This window comes from Rhinoraja longicauda, chromosome 7 (genome assembly GCF_053455715.1).
Source record: "Rhinoraja longicauda isolate Sanriku21f chromosome 7, sRhiLon1.1, whole genome shotgun sequence".
Taxonomy (NCBI): domain Eukaryota; kingdom Metazoa; phylum Chordata; class Chondrichthyes; order Rajiformes; family Arhynchobatidae; genus Rhinoraja; species Rhinoraja longicauda.
The window spans coordinates 63615888-63643703 of NC_135959.1; the positions used below are offsets into that span (position 1 = coordinate 63615888).

The 27816-nt window shown below is 43.2% G+C and overlaps 1 protein-coding gene across 1 annotated transcript in view; it reads left to right on the forward strand.

The window, feature by feature from the left end:
- sugt1 (SGT1 homolog, MIS12 kinetochore complex assembly cochaperone) overlaps positions 1-27816 on the forward strand; it is a 77567-nt gene that overhangs the window by 2823 nt on the left and 46928 nt on the right. Inside the window, exons 3-7 of the mRNA XM_078402746.1 lie at positions 1688-1778; positions 2241-2310; positions 13934-14004; positions 23544-23597; positions 24885-24919. Of these exons, the coding sequence (XP_078258872.1) occupies positions 1688-1778; positions 2241-2310; positions 13934-14004; positions 23544-23597; positions 24885-24919 (321 nt within the window). The remainder of the gene's footprint in view (positions 1-1687; positions 1779-2240; positions 2311-13933; positions 14005-23543; positions 23598-24884; positions 24920-27816) is intronic.

The window sequence follows — 27816 nt, forward strand, 5'->3', positions numbered from 1 at the left end:
AGAACATAGAATAGTACATCACAGGAACAGGGCCTTTAGCTCACAATGTCTGTGCCGAACATGATGCTAAGACTAACCATTAGCTGTCTCCACTTAACCCATATCCTTCCATTTTCTGCTTATCCATTATTAGACTTTAAGGAAGTTGGGAAGTGATGCTCTGGTAAAAGATTAGCTATGATCTTATGCATATGATGTGTTTAGAGGTATGTGGGCCAAATGCAGGCAAATGGGACTAACCCAGTATGCCAACTTGGTCGGCTTGAACTAGGTGGGTCAAAGGGACTGTTTCTGTGGTATTTAACTCTGACTTTGAATGGCAGAATAGGCAATAGGGACTGAAGGATCTGCTCTTACACTGGATAAGACAATAACTGCAGATGCTGGTGCAAATTGAAGGTATTTATTCACAAAATGCTGGAGTAACTCAGCAGGTCAGGCAGCATCTCAGGAGAGAAGGAATGGGTGACGTTTTGGGTCGAGACCCTTCTTCAGACCCTCTTACACTGAAGGATACCCCTTTCAATTGATTTTCGAAAACTTCAGCAGGGGGTTAGTCATCATGGATTATCAGGTCGTTATGGAGCAAATTCTTTTAAGAATGGCAAATACTCCTGGTTTGTTGTCTAAATTCAGGTAACCCCTGCGTTATAGTTATTGGAGTATGGGATCTGTCGTCCACAATTTACAAATTGCCAAAAAATTGAGATACAGAATAAAATTTATAGAACTTGTGTGAACGAGAAGTAAACACAATTTATTTTCATTGACTCGTGTTTCTTGATGCAGCTTTGCATTTTGGAAAATTGTGATATAGACCAACTCCTACCCCTCCCACTCAAAATAATGGGCTGTGTTAACTTTCGGCTGTTTTCCTGGAAATCTGGATTTATTTAATGCACTTCTTCCTGGTTGCCTATTTCTTCATGTATCATCTCTGGCAGAAAGGAGGGAAAGCTATGGATGTCAGAAAGAACGTGACCAGTTATGTTATCTGAGGTTTATCAGAGTATGTCAGAGGATTCTCTTGAACTTCTACAGGTGTACAGTAGAGAGAGTATTGACTGGTTGCCTCACATCCTTGTTTGGCAACTTGAATGTCCTGGGGCGAAGAAGACTACAAAAAGTTGTGAACACTGCCCGGTCCATCACGGTTTCTGACTCTCAACCGTCAAAGGGATTTACAGGAGTCGCTGCAGCAGCCAGCATCATGAAAGACCCACAATACCCTAGCCACACACTCATTTCACCCCTGCCATCGGGAAGAAGGCACAGGAGCCTGAAAACTATAACGTCCAGATTCAGGAACAGCTTCTTCCCTGCAGCCATTAGGCTATTAAACACTACAACCTCCAATAAGTTCTGAGCTACATTGACTATTATTGTTACTATTGCACTATTATTGTTTGTTTTTGTATGTATATGTGTGTATATACATATACACAACTTTTTACCTCGTTTATTATATTGTATACAGTGTACTATGTTTACATATTCTGTTGTGCTGCAGCAAGTAAGAATTTCATCGTTCTATCTGGGACATATGACAATAAAACACATGACTATTGAAGTTTGATTTTAGGTTTTTATTTGGTAAAATTGTTTATTTTTCACGCTAGACCATTAGGATTTTGTTTACTGTGGTGTTGCTAGGCTACATTGTTTATGGATTTGTTTATTCTTCCAGGCGTTGAATGCAGCAGTGGAACTGGATTTGAATGTTGCAGAATATTATTGCCAAAGAGCCTATGCACATATATTGCTTCGGAATTACAAAGGTGTGTTTAATATCTGATGAAGATTGCATCCTCACTACGGCTTATTGACTAAGATGGTCTTTTGGTGAAGGGCAGGGGAGAGGCAAATTGCATTCAGGCTTTCGATTTATAGGCTGGTTTCATTGGATTTTATTGCTGTGCAATTAATATGGATAGCGATATCAAGGGGTGTGCCACAGAATTGCACATTGTTAATATTTTACTGGCACCTATTTTTAATCTAATTAAAAACCAGCCAATGACATTAAGGATAGTTGTGATAAATTCTTGCTATATGGACATTTTAAAACTGCTATTAAGAAAACAAACAATTGTCAAATATTCATAGGTTTTCGTTAATGTAGCAAAATACTGCATCTAGTCTCAGTGTCTAAATAGCATTTTCAGGAACACTTCGACTTTTTAAATTGAAATGATAAAAATAAATGAATGTGATTTCAAATTGCCTCTTTTGCTTTGTAGAGGTTGTGAAAGACACCAGCAAAGCTCTCGAGTTGAAACCAAACTATGCTTTAGCATATCTTAGGAAAGGGTGAGTATGTTTTGTTTTGCATACTGCTTGTAATTTACTTTTATCACATTCCACTTGTTCATCTGAACTGTTCGGTTCAATTGATTCATTGGCATAATATGTGTTGGAAAATAACTGCAGATGCTGGTACAAATTGAAGGTATAAAATATTGACATAATATGGTTATTTAACGCACTTGGAATGTTGGTCCTACCTTACAATAATCCCCCTGTTTACAAATGCTGATTTATAAATTAATATTATGCAGTCAATACTTTGAGGTGTGTATTTTCAATTTGCATAGTTTTGTTAAACTTGAATACACTACACACTGCATGCTCCCTGTGCAGGAATGCACTGTATAGAAGTGCCATGAATGCATTTCTACCATAATAAAATGTTCATCAATGACAAACAGGCATGGCTGTACTTAGAATCAACTGATCATGTGCACATGATTGTTGAATGTAGGATTTTTTTTTAAAGATAGAATGGAAATTATTAAAATTTGTCTGTGGGAGAAATTGCTGATGGAGGCATGTCAGTATAAATTTAAAGAAACAAAGCCTCCGAGATGGATTCTTAGAACAGCTTGTACTGGAGCCTACAAAGGAGAAGGCAATTCTGGATTTAGTGTTGTATAATGAACCTGATCTGATAAGGGGACTCAAGGTAAAAGAGCCATTAGGAGCCAGTGATCATAATATGATAAGTTTTACTCTACAAATTGAGAGGGAGTAGGGAAAATCAGAAGTGTCAGTATTACAGTATAGCAAAGGGGATTCCAGAGGCATGAGGCAGGAACTGGCCAGATTTGACTGGGAGGCCCTAGCAGGGAAGACGGTGGAACAGCAATGGCAGGTATTCCTGGGAATAATGCAGAAGTTGCAGGATCAATTTATCCCAAAGAGGAGGAAAGATTCTAAGGGGAGTAAGAGGCACCCATTGCTGACAAGGGAAGTCAAGGACAGCATAAAAATAAAAGAGAAGTATAACATAGCAAAGAAGAGTGGGAAGCCAGAGGATTGGGACTCTTTTAAAGAGCAACAGAAGATAACTAAAAAAGCAATACAGGGAGAAAAGATGAGGTACCGAGGGTAAGCTAGCCAATAATATAAAGGAGGATAGTAAAAGCTTTTTTAGGTATGTAAAGAGGAAAAAAATAGTCAAGGCAAATGTGGGTCCCTTGAAGACAGAAGCAGGGGAAATTATTATGGGGAACAAGGAAATGGCAGATGAGTTGAACCGGTACTTTGGATCTGTCTTCACTAAGGAAGATACAAGCAATCTCCCAGATGTTCTAGTGGCCAGAGATCCTAGGGTGACGGACGAACTGAAGGAAATACACATTGGGCAGGAGTTGGTGTTGGGTAGACTGATGGGACTGAAGCCTGATAAAACTCCAGGGCCTGATGGTCTGCATCACAGGGTACTTAAGGAAGTGGCTCCAGAAATCGTGGACGCATTGGTGATCATTTTCCAATGTTCTATAGATTCAGGATCAGTTCCTGTGGATTGGAGAGTAATTAATGTTATCCCACTTTTTAAGAAAGGAGGGAGAGAGAAAATGGGAAATTATAGACCAGTTAGCCTGACATCAGTGGTGGGGAAGATGCTGGAGTCAATTATAAAAGACAAAATTGCGGAACATTTGGATAGCAGAAACAGGATCGTTCCGAGTCAGCATGGATTTACGAAGGGGAAATTATGCTTGACTAATCTTCTGTAATTTTTTGAGGATGTAAGTAGGAAAATGGACAAGGGAGAACCAGTGGATGTAGTGTACCTGGACTTTCAGAAAGCCTTTGACAAGGTCCCACATAGGAGATTAGTGGGCAAGATTAGAGCACATGGTATTGGGGGTTGGGTGTTGACATGGATAGAAAATTGGTTGGCAGACAGGAAACAAAGAGTAGGGATTAACGGTTCCCTTTCCGAATGGCAGGCAGTGACTAGTGGGGTATCACAAGGCTCGGTGCTGGGACCGCATCTATTTACAATATACAGACCTCCCAACCCTTCTGAATTTGGCGGAAAGTTTCCGCTTTCTTATTTCATTTCCGCCATTCCGATTTCGCCTCACATTTTTCCGCAAAACACATGCCTCGCTCCGCCCCTCGCCTTGCCCCGCCTCGCCGCTGGCTCGGCTTTGCCGCTGTACTCGCCTCGCCGCTGTAGTCGCCTCGCTGCTGGTCTCACCTCGCCGCTGTACTCGCCTCGCCTTGCCGATACACTGGCCTGACCTCGCCGCTGGCCCGGCCCTGCCGCTGTACCCGCCTCGCCGCTGTACCCGCCTCGCCGCTGTACCCGCCTCGCCGCTGTACCCGTCTCGCCGCTGTAGTCGCCTCGCCGCTGGTCTCACCCCGCCGCTGTCCTCGCCTTGCCGATACACTGGCCTGACCTCGCCGCTGGCCCGGCCTCGCCGCTGTACTCGCCTCGCCGCTGGCCCGGCCCTGCCGCTGTACTCGCCTCGCCGCTGGTTTCACCTCGCCGCTGTACTCGCCTCGCCTTGCCGATACACTGGCCTGACCTCGCCGCTGGCCCGGCCTCGCAGCTGTACTCGCCTCGCCGCTGGCCCGGCCCTGCCGCTGTACTCGCCTCGCCGCTAGCCCGGCCCAGCCGCTGGTCTCACCTCGCCGCTGTCCTCGCCTTGCCGATACACTGGCCTGACCTCGCCGCTGGCCCGGCCTCGCCGCTGTACTCGCCTCGCCGCTGGCCCGGCCCTGCCGCTGTACTCGCCTCGCCGTTGTAGTCGCCTCGCCGCTGGTTTCACCTCGCCGCTGTACTCGCCTCGCCTTGCCGATACACTGGCCTGACCTCGCCGCTGGCCCGGCCTCGCAGCTGTACTCGCCTCGCCGCTGGCCCGGCCCTGCCGCTGTACTCGCCTCGCCGCTAGCCCGGCCCAGCCGCTGTAACCGCCTCGCCGCTGGCCCGGCCCTGCCGCTGTACCCGCCTCGCCGCTGGCCCGGCCCTGCCCTGCCGCTGTACCCGCCTCGCCGCTGGCCTGGCCCTGCCGCTGTACCCGCCTCGCCGCTGGCCCGGCCCTGCCGCTGTACCCGCCTCGCCGCTGGCCTGGCCCTGCCGCTGTACCCGCCTCGCCGCTGGCCTGGCCCTGCCGCTGTACCCGCCTCGCTGCTGGCCCGGCCCTGCCGCTGTACCCGCCTCGCCGCAGGCCCGGCCCTGCCGCTGTACCCGCCTCGCCGCTGGCCCGGCCCAGCCGCTGTACCCGCCTCGCCGCTGGCCCGGCCCTGCCGCTGTACCCGCCTCGCCGCTGGCCCGGCCCTGCCGCTGTACTCGCCTCGCCGCTGGCCCGGCCCGGCCCTGCCACTGTACTCGCCTCGCCGCTGGCCCGGCCTCACCGCTGTACTCGCCTCGCCGCTGGCCCGGCCCTGCCACTGTAATCGCCTCGCCGCTGGCCCGGCCCTGCCGCTGTACTCGCCTCGCCGCTGGCCCTGCCTCGCCGCGGTAATCGCCTCGCCGCGGTAATCGCCTCGCCGCTGTACCCGCATCGCCGCTGTACCCGCCTCGCCGCTGTACCCGCCTCGCCGCTGTACCCGCCTCGCCGCTGTACCCGCCTCGCCGCTGTACCCGCCTCGCCGCTGTACCAGCCTCGCCGCTGTACCCGCCTCGCCGCTGTACCCGCCTCGCCGCTGTACCCGCCTCGCCGCTGTACCCGCCTCGCCGCTGTACCCGCCTCGCCGCTGTACCCGCCTCGCCGCTGTACCCGCCTCGCCGCTGTACCCGCCTCGCCGCTGTACCCGCCTCGCCGCTGTACCCGCCTCGCCGCTGTACCCGCCTCGCCGCTGTACCCGCCTCGCCGCTGTACCCGCCTCGCCGCTGTACCCGCCTCGCCGCTGTACCCGCCTCGCCGCTGTACCCGCCTCGCCGCTGTACCCGCCTCGCCGCTGTACCCGCCTCGCCGCTGTACCCGCCTCGCCGCTGTACCCGCCTCGCCGCTGTACCCGCCTCGCCGCTGTACCCGCCTCGCCGCTGTACCCGCCTCGCCCCTGTACCCGCCTCGCCCCTGTACCCGCCTCGCCCCTGTACCCGTCTCGCCGCAGTACCCGCCTCGCCGCTGTACCCGCCTCGCCGCTGTACCCGCCTCGCCGCTGTACCCGCCTCGCCGCTGTACCCGCCTCGCCGCTGTACCCGCCTCGCCGCTGTACCCGCCTCGCCGCTGTACCCGCCTCGCCGCTGTACCCGCCTCGCCGCTGTACCCGCCTCGCCGCTGTACCCGCCTCGCCGCTGTACCCGCCTCGCCGCTGTACCCGCCTCGCCGCTGTACCCGCCTCGCCGCTGTATCCGCCTCGCCGCGTGAGGCCCGTTGATGTTGAGAGGATGTGGGGGAAGGGGTTAGGGTGTGGGGGAGGGGGGCAGTGGGGCGGTGGAGTGGGAGGAGGGAGTGGGGGTTGGGGGGTGGAGGAAGGGAGGGGAAGAGTGGGAGTGGCGGAAGAGGGGTGGGGGAGTGGATTTGGGGAGTAGGGGTGGGGAGGGTAGGGGGTTGGGGAGAGAGGGGGGTGGGGGGCTGTAGGGTTGGGGGGTCATGGGCCGTTGTGATTTGCTGTTGACCACTGGAGTAAGCATGTCTTCAATTAAATTAGGTATGTGCAGTGTTTTAAATGAAACTCTTTCTTCACAACTTAGTCATACATTTTATGACCATTGTTCTTTTATTCAATACCAAGAGAATTGGGATGTGTAAGGAAAAAGTAAAATAGAAAAAACAAAACAATTTTTTTTCTTTGTTGTAAAAAGTATTTCTGTTCGATAACCTTTCTATAATAGTAGAATATACTCACGATAGGCCTGACATTGTACATGTAGTCCAAGAACTACAGACTGTTGGAAATAATAGTCGTTTTTCACATGTGAATGTAGCGCAACGCGTACGCGCATTTGGAATGCATACTTTTTTTGCTGAAAAGTACCATATTATGAATTTTGATGTAAAATTTCTGAATTTTGGACATCAAAACTCTGAATTTGTAAAAATCAAATGTTGGGAGATCTGAATATACATTAATGACTTAGAGGAAGGGATTAAATGTAACATTTGCAAATGTTTGGATGACACAAAGCGGGGTGGCAGTGTGAACTGTGAGGAGGATGCCATGAGGATGCAGGGTGACTTAGACAGGTTGTGTGAGTGGGCAAATGCATGGCAGATGCAGTTTAATGTAGATAAATGTGAGGTTATCCACTTTGGTGGTGAGAACAGGAAGGTAGATTATTATCTGAATAGTGTCAAGTTAGGAAATGGGGAAGTACAAAGAGATCTGGGTGTCCTTGTTCATCAGTCACTTGAAGTTAGCATGCAGGTACAGCAGGCAGTGAAGAAAGCTAATGGCATGTTGGCCTTTATGACAAGAGGAGTTGAGTATAGGAGCAAAGAGGTCCTTCTGCAGTTGTAGAGGGCCCTAATGAGACCGCACCTGGAGTACTGTGTGCAGTTTTGGTCTCCAAATTTGAGGAAGGATATTCTTGCTATTGAGGGAGTGCAGCATAGGTTCACTTGGTTAATTCCCGGAATGGCGGGACTGTCGTATGTTGAAAGACTGGAGCGAGTCTTGTATACACTGGAATTTAGAAGGATGAGAGGGGATCTTATTGAAACATATAAGATTATTAAGGGATTGGACACGCAAGAGGCAGGAAACATGTTCCCAATGTTGGAAGAGTCCAGAACTAGGGGCCACAGTTTAAGAATAAGGAGTAAGCCATTTAGAACGGAGATGAGGAAAATCTTTTTCAGTCAGAGAGTTGTAAATCTGTGGAATTCTCTGCCTCAGAAGGCAGTGGAGGCCAATTCTCTGGATGCTTTCAAGAGAGAGCTAGATAGAGTTCTTAATGATAGTGGAGTCAGGGGGTATGGGGAGAGGGCAGGAACGGGGTACTGATTGTGAATGATCACATTGAATGGCGGTGCTGGCTCGAGGGGCTGAATGGCCTACTCCTGCACCTATTGTCTATTGTGTATAAATTGATCGTTAGATTGGTGCCAGAACAACAACCTTGCTCCCAAAGTCAGTAAGACCAAGGCGCTGATTCTTAACTTTAGAAGTGGAAGGCCGAGGATCCACAAACCTGTCCTCATCGACAGGTCGGAGATGGCGAGAGTCAACAACTTCAAGGGCCTGGGTGTGCATATCTCTGAAGATATGTCCTGGACCCAGCACGTTGATGCAATCATAAAGAAAGCCTCTACATTCTTAGAAGATTGAGGAGATTTGATATGTCCACAAATCTTCTCTTGAACCTCTACATGTGTACAGTAAAGAGGCATATTAACTGGTTGCATTGTGGCCTGGTTTGTCAACTTGAATGCTCAGGAATGTAAGAGCATCCAGAAAGTGGTGGACACTGTGCCGACCATCACAGGTATTGACCTCACAGTCAAAGGGAACTATAGGAGACTATACCTCAAAAAGGCAGCCAACATCATCAAGGACCCACACCACCCTGGCCACACTTTCTTTTCACTACTAAATGCTACAAGTACCAACAGATCTTTGCACTATGAACTCTTCATTGCGCGAGAGACTTTGGGCTTTTGTCTTGTTTTGCACTAATTTGTCTTATTTAACTTTTTTTGTTTGATAATTATGTTACCTATTGGGTACTGTGTTAACAGACCTGTTATGCTGCTGCAAATAAGTCCTGTTTCGGTACATATTACAATTAAACACTCTTAACTCTTAATTCTAACTACCTGTATCCACCTTAAAGGATGTGCAAGTGTCAGACCTGTAACCGCCAGCACAATTTTCCTTGTGTACAGTGATAAGCTTGCATCCACTTGCACAACACCCCTTGTCCAACCCTGGTAATTCCTCCTTCCTACTCCCAACTGGCAGAATCTTTAAAGTGTGCACTGTCAGACTCAAGAACAGCTTCTTCCCCTCTGTTATCAGGTTTCTGAACGGTCCTTCCATAAGCTAGGGTACTGTTCGATTTTCTTCTACCCCATTGCGGACAATGGAGTTTGTCTATGGAACTGATGTATTACAATGCTAAGAGCTACATTCTGCATGCTGCATCTTCCCTTTGCACTACCTATTGTACTTGAGTTTGACTTGACTTGATTATATTTATGCTTGGTATTATCTGATCTAATTGGATTGCACGCAAAGCAAAAATTTCACCATGTTAGTACATATGGCAACATGCCCTCCATAATGTTTGGGACAAAGACTCGTCATTTATTTGCCTCTGTACTCCACTTTGAGATTTGTAGTAGAAAAAATCACGTGTGATTAAAGTGTATATTGTCAGATTTTATTAAAGGCCATTTTCATACATTTTGGTTTCACCATGTAGAAATTACTGCAGTGCTTATACATAGTCGTCGTCCCCCCCCCCCCCCCCCCCCCACCCCACCCCCATTTCAGGGCACCATAATGTTTGGGAAACAGCAATGTCATGTAAATGAAAGTAATCATGTTTAGTATTTTGTTGCATATCCTTTGCATGCAATAACTGCTTGAAGTCTGCGATTCATGGACATCACCAGTTGGTAGGTGTCTTCTCTGGTGATGCTGTGCCAGGCCTGTGTTGCAGCCATCTTTAGCTTATGCTTGTTTTGGGGGCTAGTCCCCTTCAGTTTTCTCTTCAGCAAATAAAAGTCATGCACAATTGCGTTCAGATCGGGTGATTCAAGATTTGACCACTCAAGAATTTACCATTTTTAGCTTTGAAAAACTCCTTTGTTGCTTTAGCAGTATGTTTGGGATCATTGTCTTGCTGTAGAATGAACCGCCGGCCAATGAAGTTTGAGGCAATTGTTTGAACTTGTGCAGATAGGATGTGTCTATACACTTCAGAATTCATTATGCTACTACCATCAGCAGTTGTATCATCAATGAAGAATAGTGAGCCAGTACCTTCAGCAGCCATACATGCCCAGGCCATAACACTCCCACCACCGTGTTTCTCAGATGAGGTGGTATGCTTTGGATCTTGGGCAGTTCCTTCTCTCCTCCACACTTTGCTCTTGCCATCACTCTGATATAAGTTAATCTTCGTCTCATCTGTCCACAAGACCTTATTCCAGAACTGTGGTTGCTCTTTTAAGTACTTCATGGCAAACTGCAACTTGGCCATCCTATTTTTGCGGCTAACCAGTGGTTTGCATCTTGCAGTGTGGCCTCTGTATTTCTGTTCATGAAGTCTTCTGCGGACAGTGGTCATTGACAAATCCACACCTGACTCCTGAAGAGTGTTTCTGATCTGTCGGATAGGTGTTTGAGGATTTTTCTTTATCATAGAGAGAATTTGTTTGTCATCAGCTGTGGAAGTCTTCCTTGGCCTGCCAGTCCCTTTGTGATTAGTAAACTCACCAGTGCTCTCTTTCTTCTTAATGATGTTCCAAACAGTTGATTTTGGTAAGCCTAAGGTTTGGCTGATGTTTCTAACACTTTTATTCTTGTTTCTCGGTCTCGTAATGGCTTGTTTGTTTTTCATTGGCACAACTTTGGTCCTCGTGTTGATAAACAGCAATAAAAGTTTCCAAAAGTGATGGAAAGACTAGGTGCTGAGAGCTCTCTTGTACCAGCATTAAGGAGGCAATTAAACACACCCGAGCAATTACAAACGCCTGTGTAGCCATGTGTCCCAAACATTATGGTGCCCTGAAATGAGGGGACTATGTATAATCACAGCTGTAATTTCTACGTGTATAAAAATGGCCTCTAATAAAATTTGACTATGTGCAGGTTAACCACATGTGATTTTTTTCAATTCCAAATCTCGAATTGTGGAGTACAGAGGCAAATAAATAAATGATGGGTCTTTGTCCCAAACATTATGGAGGGCACTGTATATCAACTGTACTGGAGAATACTCTCCAGTAACTTTACGATGACAGATATTAAGGTCACTGGCTTATAGTTCCTAGTCCTTTCCCTACAGCCCTTCTAGACTAGAGGCACAACATTTGCCTCCGCCCAGTTTTCTGGCACCTTTCCCGTATTTAATGACGACTCGTAAATTTCAGTCAGGGCTCCTGCAATGTCCTCTAATTTCCCACGGTATCTAATTCAGCCTGGGAAATTTATCTAACTTCATACGCGTCAGGACCTTCAACACTTCTTCGACTTTGACACTAACTGCTCTTAAGATGCTTCAAGTTCCTCAATCCTGCTGTCTTTGCTGTAAAAACAGAGGAGAAATACTAATTGAGGACCATGTCCATCTCGTGTGGCTCCACACAGCGTTGACTGCTTTGATTCCTGAGAAGTCCCACTCTCCCTCTGGTTACTCTTTTTTCCTTTATGTTCTTATAAAATCATTTGGGATTATCCTTACTGCTGTCTGCCAGAGCTATCTCCTGTCCCCTTTTTGTGCTTCCGATATCCTTTTTTTAGTTTGCTCCATAGTTCACAAAACTCCTCCAGGGATACACTTCATCCCAGCTGCATATGCCTGTCCTGTGCCTTGTTTTTCCTCTTGACCAAAGCCTCAATTTCTTCGTCATACAAGCTTCCATTTGTCCGGCTGCCTTGGCCTTCACTCTAACAGGGACGTGCATGTCCTGAGCTCTTGTCAGCACAGTTTTAAAAATATCTCACTTTCCTGACGTTTCTTTTCCTTCAAACAACCCACTCCAATCAACTTGAGCCAATCCCTCCTCATACCATCAGAATTGGCCTGGTGTCCAGCCCAATCTGGTTTTAGATCCAGTTTTGTTTTCATTGTGTGTCTGATTATTTTCTTGGTTGCCATCCGTAGGAGCCAAGTTCCTGCATCTGATTTTCAGCCTCTTCCAGTGCTTATCCTAATCATTGTGTGGTGCTGATTGTTTCAGTTCTCAATTACCTTGGCAGCAACGCAATCAGATACACCTTTTAAGGTTTTGAGGTTGCCCTGGGGATCCCATCTATGCTCCGACAGTCTTTTGTTAGATGTACGAGTTAAGTTAGGAGTCCCATTTCAAAATTATGCAGGATTGCCAATTTTCCTTTGAGAGGCAGACATTTCTCTGTCACGTGGATTATTGCAAGTTGGAAAGCATCATGGCCATGACTTGAATTGAGAAAACTACAGGAGAGACTTGATGCATATTGTTCAGTTAATATATAGACATATGCTGATCTAAACAAGAAAACGACGACCAGGGAAAATGACCAAATAAGAAATAAAAATCCAAATAGAATCGTGTTATCTGGACTCAAGTCTGTGGTCTGTACATTCCTTTCAAAGTCAGTGAGCTAGATTTGCTTTTGTGGCAAACCACCCAAGAATGAAATGGTAAGTGTGATCTTAAACCTTTCTGGAACTCCTTTTGTTAACCTGCTACCTGAAACTGTCTTGATCACACAAAAATGCTTTGACAGTGGGCGATGATGCTCCTCTACGCCCAGCCGACTGCCAATGCTGTAATGACTATAAAGACTTCTGGATGTCTAAAATTCTGAAAAATGCATTACTTTCAAACTCAATAATTTAAAAATAACACCTATGTTTATGCTAAATAATCAAATAGTTTAATTAAACAGTTAATCTAAATAAATTTATGTTGGACCTCCATTGAAATGAATGTACTCGTACAGGAAAACTTCAGCAAATTGTGCTATATCTGTCCATTGTCAAAACACAAAGTTCAGGTACACTTTTGCACAGGAACTTTGGCACTGAATAAATTAAACCTCTGAGCATTTAATAATAGACTACTATTTCATAAGGCAGCTGACTGACTTTAAAATGATTTCAAGTAATGCTGAATTTACCTAGAAGTTTCAGGGCTTGTGAATAATATTGACCTGATCTTCTGACCAAACGCTAGTAATAATTTGGGTCTTCCCCATGGTGGTCCCAATGTCTAGTGTGGGATCAACATATGCCAATGGTGCAAGTTCTTGCCTTCTGTGTTGCTGGCTGTAAATTCTTTGCACCAGTGGATGAATTATGAAGTCCAGTGAGGCAAGGCAAACTTTGGCAGGCTTCCCACTCGAGCTAGAAAATCTGCCTGCTGCATTTGTGTTAAGTCAAGTCTGGAGCAAGTAATGTGATCCTATTCAAATGATTTGGAGAAATCAACTTGTAAGAGAGGTAAATTGAACTTTTTAAAAGTTAGCTTAAGTATACATTAGTGTTCTGTAATTAAGTTTAATTTGTTTAATATTTATCTGGCTCTCAAAGTTTTGGGATGATTGAATTTTAAGACCATCTTCAACATAACTTCTAACAGCTAGTGAACAAAAGTGTCATTCCTTGCAGGCTGACAAAGCTATTATGTGAGTGCAGGTGGCTGCTTGTGCTGAGACCTTCCTCTGCAGTACTCTGGAAGAAACTGTGTAGGCCAGGTGTAACTAGCAAGCAACCACAGAACAATAGAAAATCTGTTCTTTGTTTTGTTGGGTACAAAGTCTTAACTTGTAATTGTGTCAAAAATGATGTTAGAACTACTTCAGTGTCTTAAGAGTTGGGTGAATACTGGAGGGTTAACCAAATCCAACTCCAGTCAGATCTCATTTACCAAAGCCCCTCTCTTTAGAAAGATGCATTCAGACAGTGTTTTTTCCATAATATCTCTGATATTGCAGGAACTTTTTTGACAATTGATAGTTAAAGTTTTAGCAGTAGATGTTTAGTTGATGGAGGTTTTTCTTTAAATGGCACCATTTTAATATATTTATCTTTATTTAGAATTGCAGAATATCACTTAAAAATGTATCAGTCGTCAATGGAGTCTTTTACAAGAGGACAGGAGCTAGATGGTAGGTGTTTAATGCTTAATTATCTTAATCTTTTGAGTTTAAAATGGTTATCTAGTAACCTGTGCCTTAACATAGTATTTCATTGATTGAAAGTCACTGGATCCTTGTGGATTAAATATTCTTCACACTGTCTTTCCTGATATCTGCTAGCTTTGCAATTTGATTTATGTTTGATTAAAATAAGGTTGGTTTGCTATGACAGTTAATTCTCACTAAACTACATATTTGATCTACTTACCTTAATGTTTTTATTGTTTGGCTTGCAGAATTGCGATATGAAAAGCTTCGCCAATTTTCAGCAATATTCATGTTTCGCGATGTGGGGTGATGATAGAACTGAGCTTGGACATGACACATTGTCCAAGTGACTTACTACCACACTGTTTAGGCTTAAGTATAAAGAGAAGTTGCTTGGATGGGGGAAAGTGTGTTTTCTCTATGAAAATAACAGCTTCTTGAAACAAAGGATCACCCGTCCTCTCTCCCCTAGCCATGTTAAATGAGAAGTTCCTTAAATCATTTAGCTCCTTGGAATGCAACAATATAGTTATGGGATGATACCTCTCTGACCAATGTGGTCAGATTGTGGATTATCCTTGGACTCCGCTCCACCCCTTGCTGGATTGTAGTAATGGCGGGGGGGGGGGGGGGGGGGGGGGTGATTGGCAGATGGGTGGAGTAAAAGGTAAAGGATAGAGGTGAAAAGGAGAAAAAAGGGTGTCAGGGTGACCTTGTATTCTGCTTGGGTAGCTTACAACACAGTGGTATGAACATTGAATTCTCTAATTTGAATGAATATACTCCCCACCCTGGTGCAGATATTTCTTCCACTACAAGAAGCATCCACAGTTATCCTGGTACTTTTCCCACTTCTGTACACTCCTCTCCCATCCCCAAGTCCAACAGTTCCCTTTTTATTTCCCCTCTTTCCCCTTCCATTCATTTCCCTCAGATTTTGCATTTCTCTCCTTCTTATCCAACTTATAAATTGGGGGTAATTCCAACCTTCCAACCTACCTTAATTGTGGACTCTGGATATTTACTTTAACTGTATATCTACAATGCTGTAAAACAATATATTGTGCACTCTAGTGTTTTTTTGCACTACTGCTGTACAGATTGTACTTGCGTACAGTGTGATTTAATTTAATTGGATGGCACACAAACAAAATCTTTTCACCCGATATCAGTATCCGTGACAGAAATATACCAATACCTTCTGATGAAAAACGTTAGAGTGCAGGAAGATGTTGTTGATAAGGTCAGTTATGCAGAAATTGAAATGTAAGCCTGAGCATTGTAAGATCCTATATTTAGAAGATTGTAATAAAGTAAGAGTGTAGAAAGAGCACAGAGAATTTGGAGATTGTCCACAGATCAAAATATGTAGATACTTATACTTAGTTAAAAATGTAGATAGGATACTTTGTTATCTGAGGCATAGACTATCCAAGAGCAGAGAGGTTATGCTAGAATTATGTACAGGTCATAGAATTATGTTGGGTTAGAATTATCTAACTCAAAAAATTATCTTGAGAATTGTATGTGGTGCTGGTCACGACATGTTGCAAAGATGTGATTGTGCGGAGGAGATCCAAATAAGATTTATGTGTACGTTGCAAGGATTGAAACATTGTTGCTCTGAGGAATGATCTGGTAAAGTATGGTTGCTTTCTTTGGAATGGAAAATGCTGATTGAGCTATGAGGGCTCGAGAGAGAGAGGAACAGTGAAGAATCTATCTGGCTTGACAAAGGATCAAAATCGGGGACATAGAATAAAGGTAATTGGTAGCAGAATTACCAGGATTTATGAAGCAATTTTTTCACTGTGTACAAGTCCTGAAACGTTTGTTTAAAAGGGTTATACAAGAAGAAATCCTAATCACATTTAAACATATTTGAATGTGTGTTGGGTGATACATGATCTACTGAGCTATGGACTTTGTACTATGCTATGATCTACACAGGTTGAATGCCCACTTCATGTGTTGTGTATTTTTTTCTGAATGTCCAGGATAGAAGAAGGATGCTTCTTGTAATGTCTGTAAGATCAAAGCAGCCCAAATGAACCCAGTGATCCTTTCTACAGTCCAATCATTACCATCACTGTAGTAGGGGGATCCCAAATGATTAAATCCTCGCTTGCAATACTGATTATAAGACATCAAAAAATGGCCGCCTAATCCAGTTATTAAAATGATTTCCTGCAACTGCTGAGGCTGTGATATTTATGCATGCATTGAACATTTCTCATTAGGATGCCAAGGGGGTGACCGGAGAGGGTTATCAAATTATGAGTTGAGACAAGGTGAATGTTCACAAACATTTTTCCCAGGATAGGGGAATACAAAACAAGAGGGGATACATTTAAAGTGAAAGAAGAAAGATTTATATGGTATCTAACAATCAGCGTTTTCCACACAGAGGGAGGTAGGTGTATGGATTGAGATGCCAGAGGAGTTGGTAGGGAAATAATAATTAGCGATTCCTGCTAGTCTAATTTTATCTTGGCCCTAATGGGCCACTTTTCCCAACCTATCTTATTAATTATGGCTTGCGTGCTCCTTTGAATGTGAGTGCCTCTTTCTCTCCCAGTCGGTAACCGTGAGTACCAAGTAATAGAGGGATATGACTTGAAATTAGATAATTTGCTGTTCTTTGTGTTGGGTTGTGAGCTAACCAAGCGGAATATTAGGTGCTGTTCATCCATTTTGCATGTGGCCTCATTCTGCCAAGGAGGAGACCAAGGAATAAAAGGAAGGAAAGGGGTGTTAAAATACTGAGCACCAGTAGTTGCTGTGGGTATTGCCATATAAAGCGCAAATATTTGGTGAAACGGTCATCGAGCCTACTTGGTTACCTGCATTTGGTCCATATTACAGGTGCTCCTCAGCTTACGATGGGGTTCAGTTCCGAGAAACCCATCGGAAACAGAAAATATTGTAAGTCAAAATGCATTTAATACATGCGATCATGTGGCCGGAAGCGACCTGCGGCTCGCCACGGGTCGCTGCCATTTGCACCATCGCAAAGTCGAAATATCGCAAGTCGAAGCATTGTAAGCCAGGGAGCATCTGTACTCTGTGAACCATTTGTATCCATGTATCTGTCAGGATGTTTTTTAAATTTTGTAATTGTATCCACCCCTACCAACTCCTCTGGCATCTCATTCCATATACCTACTTCCCTTTGTGTGAAAAAGCTGATCGTTAGATACCATTTAAATCTTTCTTCTTTCACTTTAAATGTATCCCCTCTTGTTTTGTATTCCCCTTTCCTGGGAAAAATGTTTGAACGTTCACCTTGCCTCAACTCATAATTTGATAACCCTCTCTGGTCACCCCCTTGGCATCCTACGATCAGGGAAAAAAAGCCCCTGCCTCTCCAGTTATTGCTTATAATCAATCCCTCCTGTCTTGGTATCATTCTTGTGAATCTTTTCTGCACTCTTTCTAGCTTAATTGATCTTTCCTATAGCTAGGTGACCAGACTAGCATACACTACTCCAAGTGAGGAGTCACCAATGTCTTGTACAATTATAACACTACATCCCAACTCTCGTACTTGGTGACCTGACTGATGAAAGCAAGCGTGCCAAACTCCACCTTCACCACCTTCTCTGCCCGTGTTGCCACAGAGGGAACTGTATATCTATACCCACAGGTTTCTCTTTTCTGCAACATTCTCTGGGTCTCCATCATTTACTGTGCAAGTCTTGCCCTGGTTTAAGTTACCAAATGCAGCACTTCACATTTGTCCAAGTTAAATTCCATTGGCCAATCCTTGATCCATTCTCCCAGTTGATTTAGAATTAGCTGTAATCTTAGATATTCTTCTTCATTGTCGACCATAGCACTAATGTGGTGTAATCCACAAACTTGCTAATAAGCAAGTTAGAATTTTCTCATTTAAATTGTTAATATACATAAGCAGTACTGGACCCATCACTGATTTCTGCAGGACACCACTGGTCACAAGTCTCCAGTCTGGAAAAACTACCCTATTGCACTCTGACTTCAACCACCAAGCCCATTGGTGTCCACTTGGTTAGCTCGCCCTAGATCCCATGTGATCTTGCCTTCTGTTCCAGCCTATCATGGGGGACCTTGTCAAAGGATTTACCATGCCCTTGTCAATTAACTTTGTAACCTTCAAGAAACTCTTATCACGTTTATAAGACAAGATATCCCATGTACAAAGCCATGCCGAGTAGCTCTGATCAATCTTTGCCTTTCCAAGTGCTTGTGGATCTTGTCTCTCAGAATGTGCTCCAGTAATATTCCCACTACTGATGTTAGGCTTGCTACCCTGTAGTTCCCTGACTTGGCCTTGCTGCCCTTTTTAAAGGTGCATTAACTACATTCCAGTCTTCTGTCTTCTGGTACCTTGCTGGTGGCTAGCAATGATACAAATACCTCTGTCACAGTCCCAGCTGTCTCTTCCCGAGCTCTAGTCAGAAGTCTCTTACCCTGCAACCAGACTCTTCTGTAAATCATAGGAGCAGAATTAGGCCATTCAGTTCATCAAATCTACCCTATCATTCAATCATGGCTGATCTATCTTTCCCTCTCAACTCCATACCCCTGCCGTCTACTCATAACCTTTGACACCCTTTCAATCTATCTTTGCAAGTTCCTATCTAATGTAATCAAGATTAGCTTTCCCACAAGTTAGGACAATTTTAACAGTGCTATGTTTTTCATTAAATAGTGTAAAACTAATAAATTTGAAGCCACTGGTTCTAAAGTGACCCCCCACTGACTCTTGGGTCACTCTCCCTGCCTTATTTTCCAACAGGTGGGTCCAAATTTTGCCCCTCTCAAGGCAGGACACCTACGTATAACGTGAGGAAATTTTCCCAGATACACTTAACAAATTTTGCCCCACCCAATCACTAGCACTACTGCATTAAAAAAAAGTTAAAGTCACGAATTGATTTTTTTTTTAAAGACTTCCTAATTTTGCAAAACCAGGTAAACTTCAGTGTAGCATGGTGTAAGGGTTAAAACTGTGGAAACCATTTTGTGCTAACTATGGCAGACATTTTAAGCTGAATATGCTCCCATGGGAAGTCGGCCTTTCACGGTACCAGACACCTGCAGATAAAAAGTTGTTTCTCAGGGTTTAGAAGTTGTTTCTCATGGTTTATTGAGGACAGGACATTCCAATGTTCTGAACTAGATCCTATGGTGTCTCCTTATCGCACAGGTGCCTCTCTAATCATCTTAGCTATGCAACTCTTCTTTACTCCTGTTTGACTCCCTAACACAATTAAAGGAACTATACTATGGGAACTACTATGTTATTGTTAAGACTGGCTGATGTCATGTAACTGTGGAAAATTACTGGATGTGCTTTTTGTGCTGCTTTGAGGTGTATAAATATTGCCTGTATTCAGGGTATTCTTTGAGAGGACAGAAGCAGGTGCTTGAGTGAACAACAGTACACTCAGGTCTCTGTGTCTTCTCCCACCTTGGTGTAAAAGTAAAAAGTTTTGTTAACTGAGTCTTGTGTTCTTTGAATTATTTCATAGATAAGTCTAGGCGACTATTACAATGGAATCTGGGACCCTGGTGAATGGGAAGAAAGCATGGCAAACATCTGGTGAAACATAGAAAAATGGGTGAAGGAGTAGGCCATTTGGCCTTTTGATCCAGCACCACCATTCAATATGATAATGGCTTATCATCTAAAATCAGTACCCCGTTCCTGCTTCTTCCCCATATCCCTTGATTCCTTTTGCCCTAAGAGCTAAATCTCTTGAAAACATCCAGTGTATTGACCTCCACTGTCTTCTGTGGCAGAGAATGCCAGATTCACAACTCTGGGTGAAAAAGTTTTTCCTCATCTCAGTCCTAAATGGCCTACCCCTTATTCTTAAACTGTAACCCCTGGGTCTGGATTCCCCCAACATCAGGAACATGTTGGGGGAGTCCTGAACCAGGGGTTACAGTTTAAGAATTTGGTGAGCTAAATATCAAACCATTGGGACTTCCAAATCATTGGGCTAGTGCCAATGGATCAGAGGTTTACTCTATAGAGGTAGAAGTAGTTGTTTCAGTGAAGGGGTGAATAGGTGGTGAAAAGCTAATGTAAGGGTCAGATACAGCGTGTAGTTGTGAATACTCTTCATTTGAGGGCTCGAATATGGTGTTTGAAAACATGGGAGTCAATTGATTTAATTTTCCCAGTATTGGAAGATATTTCTGTTTATGGAAAACTGATTTTTACAACAGCAGAATGGATACCGTTGAAGTTGAGAGCAGTTGTTGTGTGAGAGGGTATGGAATGTTGTGAGCATACTTGGTTTGTTTTCAGATGGCAACATGGGAATTCATGCCCTCGGAAACCTTTCCAGAGATCGCAGTGCCTGAGTGGGAAGATAACTGATTGTCTGGGTATAATTGGATGGGTCACTCCACCTTCAACTGGAAGACTGAGATATTTAAGTAGGTGTATTATGACGGATGATGTGAGTTCAGCTTATTAATCAAATGTTAGGAATGTCATATAAACTTTGAAGAACTTTTCATCACAGTTGTGAGCGGTTATGAAGAGATTTGGAAATGTGAGAATTTTAACCTCGGACCATAAACCTCATTGGATGAAAGTGGATGTAATTTCAGGAAAGATGGGCATGATTTAAGTGGCAGTAGTGTGTTTCAAGGCATTGAAAGAGCAGCGAGGGCACACTACGTCCATTTGGATAAAGAGTGGGTTTTGGGGGAAGTGATTAAGGCAAATCTGAAGGGGAGTGGTAATAATGGTCTTTAGGATTGGGTTTATTATTGTCACGTGTACTGAGGTACAGTGGAGAGCTTTCTTTTGCATGTGATCCGATCAGATAATACCATACATAAATACAATCAAGCAAACTCAAATACAATAGATAAAGCAAAATATAGGATACAGAGTACGTAATATAGTTCTCAGTGTTGTAGGGTTCCATTTCCATAGATGTCCATTGTTCGCAAAGGGGTAAAGGTGAATTTGATAGCACCCTAGTTTATGGTAAGACTGTTCAGAAGCCTGAAAACAGGAGAAGCTATTACCGAGTCTGGCGGTAAGCACTTTTAAGCTTCTGTACTTTCTGCTGAACAGGAGCAGGAAAAGGAATGACCAGGTGGGACCTCTTTATGTTGGCTGCTTTTTTGAGGCAGCGTAAAGTGTCCATGGAGTCAATGGTAGGAAGTTTGGTCTGTATGATAAACTGGGATATGTGTACATTTCTCTGCAATTTCTTGCGGTATTTGGCAGAGCTGTTCCCTAATCAAAATAGAATGCAACCCAAAGGTATGTTTGCTTTGCTGCTTCTATAGAAGTTTGGAAGAGTCATTGGAAATATGCCAAATTTCCTTGGTGTGCCTCCTTGGCTGTTGCCTTCTTAACAGATCGCTGGTAACATTAACGCCAAGAAAGTTGAAGCTCTCACCATTTCTACTTCGGCACCATTGATGTTGATTGGGGCATGTACTCCACCATGCTTCCTGAAGTCAATAACTAGCTCCATCTTCCTGCCATTGAGCAAGAAGTTATTTTCCTGACACCATGTTACTAAGTTCTCTATCTCCTTCCTGTACTTTGTTTCATCATGGTTGGTGATCCACCCCACCACGGTAGTGTCATCTGCAAACTTGTAGATGGACTTGGAGCCGATTATGGCCGTGCAGTCGTGAGTGTACTGGGAATACAGTTGGGTACTGAGAACGCATCCTTGCAGGGAATGTGTTGAGAATTATTATCCTCGCTGATCGTCAATGTTGCCTCTCCTATCTCCATTGTCACCTGCATGATTTATGGATCTCTCTTCATATCAAGGCGGAATCGTTATATCTCTATCACATACATAAACACATAAATTCATTTCTCTTGCTCATTTAAGAGTATGGGTGTAGATTCTTAAATATTCATTTTTTCCCCCTCTGTAACTTTCAGCAAGCTCATCTTATCCACAAGTTCCAAACCTGTCCAATTTAACACCTCAGCCTTCAGAACTGCTGTTACAACTTAACAAAAAAAAAAATCACTGTGGACCTTTCCCATCTTATAAACTGCTGCTAACCCTGCCCTTGTCCAATATAGGTTAATCAAAGTCTCCCAGTCCTCCTTCTGCTCTTGACTAATACCATACTGGCTTTGTTCCTAGTCATGAATGGCCTTGGTGCAGAATCATCTATCTCTGTCAGAATTGATCAGCTGCAATGCAAGGTCATCCATTTCCAACAATAATTCCATTTTTATTCACTCTCCACTGATACTGTTGAATAGGCTAGGTATTTCCAACATTTTTTTTCAGATTTCTAGCTAACACGTTTGTTCTTTTACTATAAGAAAATAACTGCAGATGCTGGTACAAATCGAAGGTATTTATTCACAAAATGCTGGAGTAACTCAGCAGGTCAGGCAGCATCTCGGGAGAGAAGGAATGGGTGACGTTTCGGGTCGAAACCCTTCTTCAGACTGATCAGTGGCTTCATCATATCTTATTACTTGGATGCTGTCTATGATTTATGCAATCTTAGCATTTTCATTTTTATTAATAATACCACTTTGTTCTTTTACTATGATCAGCACTGAAAATATTTATGTTGCAGGGACAACCTTGGCCTTCCCTGTCACAGTTTCCGCTTTATTTCCCTCTGGACTTTAAAACATGCTTGTTTTCGCACTGTTCCATTTCTGAATAAGTCACTGATCTGAAACATTGACTTGTTCTCTTTTTGTAAGATGCTGTTTTTCCTGTTGAATGTTTCTAGTATTTCATGACCTCTAATTCGATCATGGTTACCTGAGCACAGAACTTTCTTTCCTACATATTATTGACGACCTGTTTTCCTAAAGATGGACCTGTAGAAAAAACTAGATGTTTTCAAGTGAGAGCTAGATTTAGATCTTGGGGCAAAAAAAAATCAAGGGGTACGGGGAAAAAGCAGGAACGGGGTATTGATTTTGGATGATTAGCCATGATCATCTTGAATGGCGGTGCTGGCTCAAAGGGCCGAATGGCCTATTCCTGCACCTATTTTCTATGTTTCTATCTCCATGATGTTTCAGCTTCCATCGATATTTGTATTAATGCCAGGATGGTCTAAAATAGCCTTTTATTTGTTGTGTATTGAGAATTTAGACCTAGTTTAAGTTATATATTCAAGAGTTGGCATTCTGTATTCCATTTTGACTGAATTATTTGATTTTAGTATTCAGCCCTCAGTGGCTTCATCATATCTTATTACTTGGATGCTGTCTATGATTTATGCAATCTTAGCATTTTCATTTTTATTAATAATACCACTTTGTAATCTATGACTGATGTGATGTAATAATTTAATATTTCATTGTGTTCCTCCTGTTACACTCTAAATTAGCGTGTCTGTAGTTAATATGATAAGAGGTTTAGTAAACCTGTTGGAATAGAAAGTTTTTTCTTCTACCATAAGCTTTGGTTTTGAATAGGTCCTATGTTAAGACACTAATGTTTTAGTGTGGTCTCCTCCAATGTATTTTAGGATAGTTAACTGTTTTCACTTGTATATTACAGGTGAAAATGACAACTTTAGCTCTTGGATCAAAACTTGCAAAGGAAATCTGGAGTGTAAGTTTAATCCATTTGTAGCCTCTAGTAATTAAAAGAACATTGATCATATTTAAATTGTTGGTCATCTTTTATTATCACTTTGTAATGTCTAAGTGCTGATGCCTCAGCTCCTAATCTTGGGTGCTTCTTTATTGAGTTTCCAGATTTTCCCTGTGACTATGTGGGATTTGCTCTGGTTTCCTCCCACGTGTCAAAGATGGGCGGCTTCATAGTTGAGTGGTAGAATTGTGAAGATAGTTTATGGGTACATGGTATGAACAATATTGGATTAGTGTAAGAGGCTTCTAGACATTCAGCACAGGCTTTATGGGCTAAGGGGCCTCTTTCCAGTGTTATGTTTGTCATGGAGGCATAATTCTACAAAAGTCTGCAGGTTTTCAATTATATAACTTTTCTGGATTTTGACCAGTAAGGCCAACATTTATTGCCCTTCCGATGGAAGCAACCTTGATCCACTGGAATCCTTCTGTTGAAGGTAATCCCGGGGTATTGATGGACAATTTTGTCAGGATTTGGACCTAGTTATGTGGCAGCATAGGTGATATATTCGCAATTTAAAATGGTACATGATATGAAAACAAACTCAGTTCTCAGATACTGAGATATTCCAGGAACTGTTATTTGCTAAAAATGTTGTTCATGCTGTTTGAGGCTTCCGTGTAATTCCAACTATTATACCTGGAGCAGTTGAGAAAAATTATCAATTATAAAAATTAGCAGCTTAAAGCACCCCTTGCCCTAAATGTTGCACATTAATGTGCTGCCAATGTGCCGCAGTTGCTTGTTTTAGTCATGGAGCATTTAAAATTGAAGCTCTGTTTTGTACGGCATTTGTAGTAATTGGTGATGGTGGATCATTAAATATAGTTACTAACCATTCATGATATTGGTTAGGAATGTCAATATGTTGGGTACTGACAGTTATTTTGGCGTGCCACTTCCAAAATTCCTTGATTTGGTTTTTAAGGCAAAAGTGCAGATGCTTTGTATTTTAAAACTTTATGGTAATATAGCAATGTATTGAAATTGAATTTGAAAAATATTTGTAATGCTTTGCTTGGAAAAGAGAAAATGTGTCTGAGTATTAGAAGCGACCTCAAGTGTTCAGAATTCAGAAACCGGAGGTAAAAATTTTAATTGAAATATATATATTTAAAATATCACGCGTATAAATTATACACATATTTTACTTCCAAAATATCAAAAATATTTGGTATTAAACCTTAAATTTCAAAAGTTGTCGGTTAATTTGCTATCTAACAGATATTCCGGTTTTAATTTCAGCAACGGGGCAACAGGATGGAAACAATGAAGAAGAGGTAAACTTAAGATAGTTTAATTATTTTTTTTCAAATGAACAAAAGTTTTTTCTGCAAACCAAGGTTTTTGAAAACGACAAACTTCAAATTTGTTTTAGCATTAATATTTCAAAACTCTTTAGATTCTGGAGTAGTTCCTGAGGACTGGAGGGTAGCTAATGTAACCCCGCTTTTTAAAAAGGGAGGGAGAGAGAAAACGGGGAATTATAGACCAGTTAGCCTAACATCGGTAGTGGGGAAAATGCTAGTGTCAGTTATTAAAGATGTGATAGCATCACATTTGGAAAGTGGTGAAATCATCGGACAAAGTCAGCATGGATTTACCAAAGGCAAATCATGTCTGACGAATCTTATAGAATTTTTCGAGGATGTAACTAGTAGAGTGGATAAGGGAGAACCAGTCGATGTGTTATATCTGGACTTTCAGAAGGCCTTCGACAAGGTCCCACATAGGAGATTGGTGTACAAACTTAAAGCACACGGTATTGAGGGTTCAGTGTTGAGGTGGATAGAAAATTGGTTGGCGGACAGGAAGCAAAGAGTAGGAATAAACGGGTCCTTTTCGGAATGGCAGGCAGTGACTAGTGGGGTACCGCAAGGCTCAGTGCTGGGACCCCAGTTATTTACAGTGTATATTAATGATTTGGACGAGGGAATTGAATGCAACATCTCTAAGTTTGCGGATGACACGAAGCTGGGTGGCAGTGTTAGCTGCGAGGAGGATGCTAGGAGGCTGCAGAGTGACTTGGATAGATTAGGCGAGTGGGCAAATGCATGGCAGATGCAATATAATGTGGATAAATGTGAGGTTATCCACTTTGGCGGCAAGAACAGGAAAGCAGAGTATTACCTGAATGGTGACCGATTGGGAGAAGGGGAGATGCAACGTGACCTGGGTGTCATGGTGCACCAGTCATTGAAAGCAAGCATGCAGGTGCAGCAGGCAGTGAAGAAAGCGAATGGTATGTTGGCATTCATAGCAAGAGGATTTGAGTTTAGGAGCAGGGAGGTTCTGCTGCAGTTGTACAGGGCCTTGGTGAGACCGCACCTGGAGTATTGTGTGCAGTTTTGGTCTCCTAATCTGAGGAAAGACGTTCTTGCCTTAGAGGGAGTACAGAGAAGGTTCACCAGATTGATCCCTGGGATGGCGGGACTTTCATATGAGGAAAGACTGGATAGACTGGGCTTGTACTCGCTGGGGGAATTTAGAAGACTGAGGGGGGATCTTATAGAAACATATAAAATTCTTAAGGGGTTGGAGAGGCTAGATGCAGGAAGATTGTTCCCGATGTTGGGGGAGTCCAGAACCAGGGGTCACAGCTTAAGGATAAGGGGGAAGTCTTTTAGGACCGAGATGAGAAAACATTTCTTCACATAGAGAGTGGTGAGTCTGTGGAATTCTCTGCCACAGAAGGTAGTTGAGGCCAGTTCATTGGCTATATTTAAGAGGGAGTTAGATGTGGCCCTTTTTGCTAAAGGGATCAGGGGGTATGGAGAGAAGGCAGGTACAGGCTACTGAGCTGGATGATCAGCCATGATCATATTGAATGGCGGTGCAGGCTCGAAGGGCGGAATGGCCTACTCCTGCACCTAGTTTCTATGTTTCTATATTCTCCGTTTAAAGGAATTTGGGGGAAGAATTGGAACTGAAAGATCTTTGGTTATCCCTGTATCTGACCTATCTAATCACAGTTCCTATTCTTAATAGATCCATTTCACTGTTTGCTTTGGATCTTTATTTTATAGAATTTGTGGATTGCAATTCACTTGATCTTCATATTTGCTTCTGTGAATTAATTTCAAAGCTCATAACCCATAGTGCAGCAAAATGTAGGCAATCTAGCACCCAATTGTTCAGAAATGTCGATCATTCCACATTTAGCTCATCATTAGTGAAATTACTATCCAGGGACCGATGTACTTACAAAGTTAGCCATGTATTACTGGGAGAAATGGCAGAGTATGCAATTGAGTTTTCCCATACACTTAAACTCACCAGAATCCAGTTTCCTGCCCCTTTCAGACTTTTGAGCTCGCTGTTGATTTATTAGTTAATTTTCTAACAGAAATCCCTTTCATAATTTTGAATTTGATTGAGTTTCTGTTTTCTACAGAATCAGAGAGCTGAGCTGTAGCTTTACAAGTTCCACATTGCAGTGTATCTTCTCCTCTTTTACCACAACGGGGAATGCATATTGAGGACACAAGGAACTGCAGATGCTGGTTTATTTTAAAAAGTGCTGGAGTAACTCAGCTGGTCAGGAAGCATTTCTGGAAGACGTGTATAGGTAACTTTGTGGGTCAGGACCTTTCAGACCTGACCCGAAAGATCGCCTATCCGTGTCCTCCAGAGGTACTGCCTGACCTTCTGAGTTACTCCAGTGGAATGGAATGGAAAATGGATCATCTCGTATCTCACTTCCAAAAGGTCATGCTGACAAAGGAATACAAATAAGTTGGGCTTCTAATAGTATTAAAAGTGTAGAAAAAATCTTTGAATTTTACAGGTAAAACCTATTGATTAAAACTTTTAAAATCAATATTGCACTATTGCACTGCACCTCTGTCATGGCCTGACATAATTTTAAGCAAACATTTTATTGCTTGCTTGTTTCTGATGATGCTGACTTCCTTTTTGAGACAGCGACTCTTATAGATCCTTCCATGGTGGGGAAGGCAATATCTTTGATGGACTGAGCAGTGTTCGCCACTTTTTTTTTGCAGTCTTCTTTCCTGGATGTTCGTGTTGCCGAATCAGGCTGACATGCAACCAATTAATATGTCTGAAGAAGGATCTTGACCCGAAACGTCACCCATTCCTTCTCTCCAGAGATGCTGCCTGTCCCACTGAATTACTCCAGCATTTTGTGTCTACCAATTAATATGCTCTCTACCAT